The 9,780-nt window shown below is 33.8% G+C and overlaps 1 protein-coding gene across 1 annotated transcript; it reads left to right on the top strand.

The window, feature by feature from the left end:
• Nucleotides 1-367: 367 nt before the first annotated feature.
• Nucleotides 368-9,530, top strand: TRIADDRAFT_59149 (uncharacterized protein; the record flags this gene model as incomplete). Its single annotated transcript, XM_002115170.1, has 17 exons — nt 368-502; nt 1,946-2,012; nt 2,395-3,334; nt 3,506-3,586; nt 3,653-3,765; nt 3,908-3,966; nt 4,093-4,182; nt 4,328-4,414; nt 4,601-4,676; nt 5,813-5,883; nt 6,179-6,333; nt 6,443-6,535; nt 6,620-6,671; nt 7,039-7,110; nt 8,372-8,470; nt 8,777-8,832; nt 9,431-9,530. 17 exons carry the CDS (start codon nt 368-370, stop codon nt 9,528-9,530), a joined length of 2,346 nt encoding a protein of 781 aa, XP_002115206.1.
• Between the last annotated feature and the right edge of the window lie 250 nt (nt 9,531-9,780).

The raw sequence follows: 9,780 nt of genomic DNA, 5'->3' as shown, positions 1-9,780 counted from the left end.
GTCAGTGACATTTCTATAATTTGAGGGCTGTGTGCACCGTACTGTACACAGTGTACAGTGTTATGTAACAGGGTCAGATCACATATTACTGTACTAACTGGTATTTTACTTTTGCATAATTTATTTATTTATTTTATTTTAATTAATTCACTATTAACAGGCACTGCTATTAAGGTTGATTAATAATTAATAACTTTACAGTTAGAAAATATTAGCAGCTTGTCCCGTGTTGATCCCTCAGTACTGTACATATTTTTTTCGTAATTGATCATATTAATCTTTATTCCTTGGTTCTCTATCGTGGCCGCTACCGCCACCTACAAACTGAAAAATGCAGTAAAGACTTAAAGTGTCTGAACAACATAGCATGGTTGATACAAAGTTCATCACATTGTATCGACAACCAGGAATTGGATTCGGATTCAATGTCATAAGGCGAAAGGGTCGACCACTCGCAATTTGTATGGTGCTAGATGGAGGACCTGCGAAAGAAAGTGGCCAGGTTAATATAATTTAACTGTAAATATTCTAAATATGTAAATATCATTCGTTATTCCTCAATACATTAGTGCCAGTACGCACTGGTTATATTATACTGTACGAGTATATACAGTATAGTACAGTATATTCTTATTTTTTATTTATCAATAATTATCGTGAGGGTATCAAGGCCTTCAGAGTTTTGGCGATGCAATGACTGCAGTACTTATAATGAGTGTTACTAGCATCTACAAGACTACGACTATCTAGCTACAGTTCAACAAACAAAACACCTTTCAGCATTCATTTAACTGTCAATATGAATCTGTGAAGTATTTTGCCTTTTATTTATCGCAACAATTATTAATATAGTTGTATAGTTCCATTTGATTTACATTACTTGTCATTTTGTTCATGTACTGTACGAAAAAATTGCTGCAATGTTACAGAGCTATCAACTCTGCTGAAACTACAGAGTACTGTACTGCACTAGTACTGCAATAAGTTCTAACGAATTAATTTCTACATATATAAATTTCTCGTGTACTCAAATTAGAAAGGTGCATGCCATCAACTACGCACTGTAATTCGATTAATTTAATATACATTACGACTTAAAAAATCTCAAGACTTCATTTGTAAGTTCAAAGTTAAGTCATATTTTGTAGCGTAGTAGCCTATCATACAAGAGGGTGAGCGTAGGCACATGGCCGCACTGCCCTAATTCACTATTACTGTACTTTAAATGTAGCAGAGTACGACACGAAATTTAATTCAACTGTAAATTATGTTATCGTGATGTCCTTCTACTATAAATTATACCAATGCAACGGTTTTAGTCCATCTTATGCTATTCGTTTGCAGAAGGGATTAACATTGATCCGCAGAAAGCTTTTAATGAGTGTAGTCCCTGAGCTATGTAATTTGTATCATATGACAATATACTGTACAGTACTACGGTTAAATCACTAATGAACTAATAATAAAAAATTTCCCTTGAGAGTAATTACATCGCTCACTAAGAAGTATCTAGAAACGGTTTCCAGTTTTATCTGACAATGAGCCAGTTAGCATGTTTATGTCTACACTTCATAATCTTACAAAGCCTTCTGCAATCAAAATACAGTTAGCAAAATCAGCTTGGTTTAGCTGACTGCGAGCTCGTAAAATGCAGTGTACGGTATTAAAGTTCTGAAGATTACAGAAGTAAATTTATTTCTAATGTAGTAAAGTAAATCTACACCTGCCAAACGTTGACTTTAGTTACTGTATACCGTACAGTTGTACTGTACATCATAATTAATCACTTGATTTATGAGTTTGACTTGAAATTTCTATAATTCCTTGTGTTGCTAATTTACTACATGATATAGATACCGCGAAATAACCGCATTTCTTTATATATTAATGAATTTATTGACAATTACAGACTTATGAAACAATTATATGCACATATGCAATGTAGGTTGGTGTCGGCGATATCGTAGTCAGTATTAACGGTAAGGATGTATCGGAAATGCTTACAGGTGAAGGTACGTACGGGTATATCTGTCTAGGAAGATCAATTATGGTTCCAATCAATTTAGCTTTACTGACCAACTCTAAGTTTATAATGCACATATTCCACTCGTACATGTGCATTACCGATGATATTGATGTTTGTATTGTAATAGTATGGAAATTAAAACCTATTCCTCTTCTGATATTTATTAGCAATATCTTACATCAAACACTGCAATGAGAAAGTGGACTTGGAGCTCATACCCAACAACGGTAAACGAAAAATATTAATTTATGGACACATGTTGTATAACAGCTTCTAAGCTTGTTGCGCTTACGAAATTAGTTTTATTGGCTACAGAATGCGGCATGCTAATGGAACATAAATTTCTCATGCATCTTTCTAAAAACTAGATGCCTCACATATGGGTCAAAATACTCCAAGCGATAGTATTTTACTATCATCTTTGCAATCTGGTTCTGAATCCGGATTTACAGATAAAGAAGCTCAGAAACATATATCTCAGATTTCTACAATTGACACTTCTGTTGTCTCGACAAATAATCAACTCCAAAACAAAACATCAAATAGCTTACACGAAAGCTATACAAGTCCACAAAAATGTATGTGCGTACCTGAGCTAGTAACTTTGCCTCAAAATATCGTTAAGGGAAGTAGAAAGACTAATAACTTTAATTTAGATGTAGATAACACATTAGACTGGACCATTGATTTCGCCGAAGAATGTGTGAAACCTAATGTGGGAAACCAAATCGAATGTGAATCTGACTCAAAGAGCGGTAGAGTAAATAATTCTGGGAAAAATATTTCAAAATTTATGCAAGATCCTGTGATGCAAAATAATAGATTAGATAGCTTAAGCCGCGATATTTATTCGAAACAAATCGTATCGGTCGATAGTGGACTGTCTATGGAAAATTCCGGTAGTGATTTCAATAATTACGGAAGAGCTTGTAGTAAAGACGGCGATCTAGTCTGGATTAAGGTTTCTGGCATAAAAAAGACCACGTCAGCTGCGTCACTGAAGAACAGGACAATTGTTCGCCGAAGTCTTCGAGATTCGAGTTTAAATCACATATGTAATAACCCATGTGAAGGCCAAGGCAACCCTAGTCATTTGAAGGAGATTATATTGAACAATGCCTATGATACAACAGAATATCACAGGATTACTACCGCTGACAATACTAAAATAGATAAACTATCATGCGAATCTAATACTTCTATCCTGAAAGGTGCACCTGTTGACAGTTACGTTGACGATCTTGCTCAAAAAATGTACAATCTTGACGGTTATGATGTCAACGATATTGCCAAGAATATTAATGGAAAGTAAGCACCTATGGCCCCGACCATACGTATATCCATTACTAATGCTGACTGTAAATACTTGTAGATCTAGTTATATTAATATCACATAAGAGTCAAATATCGGCATTGCTTTTACATAGTCCTTATACAGAATTTTATCATACATACATACATATACTGTATTCCTTCTAGATCTGAATATGCACGCAAACTTGGCTCGGCGTATCTGGGGCTTTACAACTTCAAAGGAGAGCGCATAGATAATAGTCTGAGGTTAGTCCTTTGAAAAACTTTTTTTACAAATTAAATTGCTAATATTTAAATTTTGTCCGATCTAAGATCTTTATTAAAAAGAATGACAATTACTGGAGAAACACAAGATCGGGAACGAGTTTTGCAACATTTTTCACGACGTTATTACGAAGATAATCCGACCGTTTTCGATTCTGAAGGTTATAGTGTTTTTAATATAAATATACAAGTTGTATAATAAAATAATGTATAAGAAATGTTCGTAAACAATGGTTCGGCTATCAATTCGAAATAAGACTAGTTTTCTACTTGAAATCATGGAATGTCTTATATTCTCTACAGATCAAGTTCATACCATTGCTTGTGCGTTGATGTTGTTAAACTCCGATCTTCATGGAGAGGTAAGCAACTTGTACATTTCGAAATAGTTATGGAATCTTAAGGGTTAAATAGTTTTGAACAGTCTTTTGTGCGAACTTTATCATTGTGATCCTATTTTGCAAGATTTTGGAATTATTTTTGTATAGAATATTGGTAAGAAAATGACGTTTAACGATTTTGTGAAGAATTTACCTGTACCGAAAAAAAATTCTAGCTTAGGTAGAGACATTCTTAAGGTAAGACTTAAATATGTAAGAAAGATGTAAATTTTGTGCAACTATGTACGCTTACATTAGTCCAAGCAAAATTGGTTTTATGAATATTTAAAATGCTTGCTTACCACATAACAGTAGGATATTGGATTACATACTGACATATTAGTTTCACAATAGGAATTATACTATTCCGTTAAAGAAAGCAAGTTGGAATGGGCATTGTAAGTTAATTCGAAGTAATTTAATCACTAATGTAAGAACTAAATAGTATTAATCATATAACAGGAATAAAGACAATATAGCAGATGTACTGGGCATTGACGATACAGTAGCACCGGCGAAACCGGATATGGTCTGATATTTTATGATGTCTTTGAAACTTCTAAATATGCTGCACTTGAGTTGCGTTTTCATAAGTGCATATATTTAATACCCATAGGCTATCGGCAATATTACATTTAAGGAAGGACAATTAAGATGCAAATTTACTGAAAGCACTGATGGAAGAAGGCGAAGTAAGTTAAAATATGCAATGCTTTCGGCCTCAAAATGTGACTTACTGTTAGTGTAGTGTATTTAGATGGCACTGTAGCTCTTAACATCCCAAAGCCTCCCTCCCTTGAAAACTCTCGGCTTTTTATACCCTCGAAGGCAGATTATTAACACTCCAAACCCCCCTTCCCTCAAAAACTCTCGGCTTTTTATACCCTCGACAGCAGATTATACCGTAAGGTGTCTGCTGAATCTACAGTAAGCCTTCCTAACATCCTAAAATCTCCCTCCTTGAAAACTCGGCTTCTAAATTTTCGACGGCAGATTAGACCGTAAAGTGTCTACAGAATCTACAGTAAGCCTTCCTAACATCCCAAAACCTCCCTTCTTAAAAACTCTCGGCTTTTATACTTTCGACGGCAAATTATACCGTAGGGTGTCTTCAGAATCTACGGTAAGCCTTCGTAATGCTAGAAAGTCCTTACCATTGTGATTCTTCCCTAAAATCTTAATATAGCTATTGGATGTCATACTGCAGGTACCGCACTAATCTTAGCACTTTTGAAATGTCGGTTATGGACTGTATACTCAGTGTACAGTACAAGCAGTGGTACAGTGTTCCTTCTTCAGTAGCCTTTGGTATATTCTGTTTATACAAATTGCATGGACTAGTATTCTTAAATACAGGCATTTAATAATTATTCTTAATATAGATATCTTTACAGTCTATTTTGGCTATACTCAAATATATTTTGCTATGTTTAGTTATTTATAACACCTACAGTCTTCGCTATTTCCTACAATTATTTGCTATGTTGTTTATTATGATATATATCGTATCTAATTCTACAATCCTGTTGTCTACAAGTATTCTGTTTCAAAGGCTATTAATACCGATGATTTCTGTTTCAGATTTGTTAGTTGCACTTGTTAGTGTTAGTATCTACGCACAGTACTTTACAACAGCTTACCACTAATCTAGCAGTAACTATCACACTGTACCCAGTTACTATCTACAATGAAGTATCCGATTTCTAATAAAACCCCTCGTGTAATTCTGTGAATGGCTACTAAAGCTACATCCACTGACTCTCCGAACCCTCCATCACAGTTAGCTAAAATAATAATGGCACGAAACCATATTTTGTATCTTGAATAGGTAAATTAAAAGGAAGAAAATGGAAACAAAGATATCTGAGTTTACGCGGAACTACGTTGTATATTTTGAAGGTCAGACTAGGCTATGTTGTAAATTCAACCTTAACGTCTCTTTTAAGTAATATAATATTACCGAATAAGGAGATTGCACAATATATGCAACAAAACGGAGAAAATTTAATTAAAACGTAATCGGTAGTTATCGTGGTAGTTAGGCAGCTCTAATTAGAATGCTACCCAAATTTTGTTCCTTACCATTGCTCAGTATGTTCCTAACGGACAATACGATTAGAAGTTAGATTAATTACACCTAGAACAACTGTAAACCTCATTAGATACATATTGACTGGACCTATACTGTACACAGAACTACTCAACGACGGAAATTGGCTCAAATGAAGCAGATTCTATTAGCCTACTTCATGCCTATGCTCTTAGATGTTCCGATTATAAAGGTCATAAAAGGGATAATATATTCAAACTGACTACTTCCGACTGGAAGACATTTCTATTTGAAGCCGCGTAAGTCAAGCATAAATATAAAATTATCGATGTAGCAGCTCAGCCAGTGCTTTATCTCTTCTGAGCACCAGTATATTACAGTAAAAATGCATCTGGATATTCAACACAGAAACGAATTAGAATTGGAACAGTGGTTGTTATCTGTTAATGTTATCGCTGCACGATATTCCTCGCCACCCTTACTGGGCGGTGTCGGTAACAGGTACTGATTCAGAATTACTAGATTACCAAAATAAGTTAGATAATTATAATTGAGAATACTATCACCGTATTGCGTATTTTCCAGTAAGAAGTTTGTCAGGCCGATGCTCCCGATCATATCAAGTACCCTCAGCACCGTAAGTTTAGGCTAGTTGGAGCAAAATTACTTCTTGAAATTTTACACCGACATATGTTTGTGTGAAGATGTATTACTCACTGTAAACGTCAGTACTGTATTTGGTAACAGCTCTAACACGATTGAATTTGAAATTGCGCTATAATCGCTACTTTACTTAGAGATAAATTACCCATTGTATATTAATTATACACTATAAAGCATTTCGATGACATTCGCTAAACAGGTGGTATTATTTTAGGTGCAGCAATTGGATCGCCATCGACTTACGGTACTGCATCTGGGTATCCAAGTACTCTTATGTTTTAGCATACTTAAGGATGCGGTTTTATGTATGATAAAAATCTTCTATTTAAATAAATATGCAGCGATCATCACTTCAGTTGCAACTGGAAGAGCTTTATGATGCTCCTGCTTCATCAAGAGATCGATCACAACAGGTAATTAAATGCAGTTATATTAATATATAGATTTATTCCGCATATCTGCTAATATTTGTATTTGTGCAAGAAGGTTTATAATATCGAGAAGCAGAAATATTTGCGATTTGAGGCAAGTCCTACTGTACCGTAATGCGTTTAGCATTTGTTAGCTGTTATAAATGTCCATATATAGCGTCATTAAAATTCACTATACGTACGAATATAACTGATTAAAGTTCGCTGTATTATAGATTGATCGAATCAATACCTACATACTCTGCCTAACCAAAAAAAATCTTAAGATGGATCGGCTTCTTGCTAAGATCTTGAATGATGAAGCTACTGATTCTTTAAGAATTTAGCATATATCGGAAACGGATGCGAAATATCGTTAATGTTTTATTGAAAATTGTGCGTCATATACACGAGTAAATCATATTCCCTGAGTATAACGTTAATCATTAATAAACAACTATCGCAAAATCTCTGTAATGGTTATAGAGGATTTGCAACCATATCGTAATGAATTATAAATCATTTGCATACTTTAAGGTTACCTAATTGACGTTTGATTTATGATTTATTTGATTCCTAGGAAAACAGCAGATTAAATTTAACTTCTGTAGTTGGGTTATCAACCTTTCAGATCCATGAAATGGTGTTCATATAAATTATTTTTATTTTTGAACCCAGAACTTCCACTACATTCAGTAATATGAAGTTTACTGATACTTTTAAACTTATAATGATTTCATACAGCCAATACATACGTCGCTATAATAACTCTTTACTCTATAATTTATAATGCTGGCACAGAAAACTTAAATCCCATAGATAGCATTAGTAGTATCTATACACTTCATTTATTGCTTAATTATTTGCCAATATGATTCTGGTTTTGATCTCATAGTATATAAGATTGGCCTCACTAGTGATGTAAATAGGAATTGTCATACATTGCGCTACATTCATTAACCTCCAATAAGTAAGCAAGCTGAAAACTGTTGATCTACGAATGCTAAACGGTCAATAAAGATCACTCACTCAGCGAAATCTCTTTACCTGTGATTTACTATTATTAAAATTCATTAAAATGAAATAGCTAATTTATTTCCTGTTACGTAGTCTCATGAACCCATTCCAACTCAGAATAGCCATAGCCTTAACATGCACTTCATATTAATTACGGACATACACCATACTAATATATTGGAAACTTGGTAAGAGTAATTGCGACCACTTCACGTATTAATCTTCACAATATTATAAAATTGGTAAGAAATCGGGTAGCCTTAAGTCTATAAATTTTTCTATCCCTTATGAACATCGTTGTTGGATTGCTGGATTGTTTGGTATTTATATGAAAGGTGAACGTACAGTAGGTGTACGCTTTGCTAATATTTTTATATTTTGCTTTAAGGCCGTCATTTTTACCTTCCTTACCCTAGGTTGAACATTCCCATAAATTTGTACAAGTATCAGTATACTTATAGGGTATTATTTCATGAGATTTCAAACTACTAACGGACTGCGACAGCAATAGAGGGGGGCTGGTGCATTTACTTAGTGTTCTGACGTTTTATTTGAAATAGAAACTTGATGAAATTACGATAGTCAATATTTTCCATTCACATCGAAAAGCAAGTCTTAGAAACATCTCATAAGAATTTGTACTTAAATACAGAATAATAATAATACCCTAATAGCAAAGGTGATTCAGCAGGCCGGTTTCGATATTAGGTATAGTGGATTGCATCGGAGTCAAATATCACTCTGAACTTTGACCGATATTTTAGCATGAAATACTACTGCATACTGCTATTTTGTGCAAGACATATGTACATTTCAATAAAATACGAAAGACGAGATTCCTGGTATAATAAATACACTAAGTCCTTGTCACAATTTTAGGCTTTGTTTAATTAATCCGTTCTGTATTACACATACCAACAATACTGCCGTATGTTCGAACAATACAAAATGTTACGTCCAGCACTCCCTAATACTGTATTAGGTGTTGACTTGCAAGATATAAAAGTACTTTATTGGGAAAACCCATTAACGACCATACAACATATACGCGTATGTATAACCTATATATACCATTAGGCTAAATTTACAACACAGGGAACAATTAGGATGCAATTATACAATTACCCCCATATTCTCCTTTAATGATTAGCAAATTGTATCAATACATACATTACATACAGTATAGTACTGTAGTATTCACATTTTGTAGTTGCGAGGACAGTATTCTGACATAGCTATACATAATACACAAGCGTATATAGGATATATAATTTAATTTTTCTGTATATTCTTTTTTTACATTAAGCATACGAGCACCAACAGTTCCGATTATGCTTCATCCGAATTTAAACAATTATGAACAAATAGATGTCATGGCTACTGTACTTCCTTATACAAATTTATAGAAATTTCATGACATACGTATATGGATATACTTCAATAAATATCGCAGTAACCCTCTCTATTATTACATCTGTATAATTACTTTGGAAAAAATTCATTTACAATTCACTATGAATCAATATCAAAGCACACTCTCAATGCTCGCAAAACTTATTATTACTTATATTTTCAAGATATACAATATTTGCATAGCTTTATTTATAAATATTGCAAAGTTATGTTTTTCGAAAACGAACTTTTGGATAAGTCAAA

This window comes from Trichoplax adhaerens, genomic scaffold (assembly GCF_000150275.1).
Source record: "Trichoplax adhaerens TRIADscaffold_9 genomic scaffold, whole genome shotgun sequence".
Classification (NCBI taxonomy): Eukaryota; Metazoa; Placozoa; class Uniplacotomia; order Trichoplacea; family Trichoplacidae; genus Trichoplax; species Trichoplax adhaerens.
Note: the sequence above shows the minus strand (reverse complement) of the source record. Positions and strands in the feature narration are given on the sequence as shown.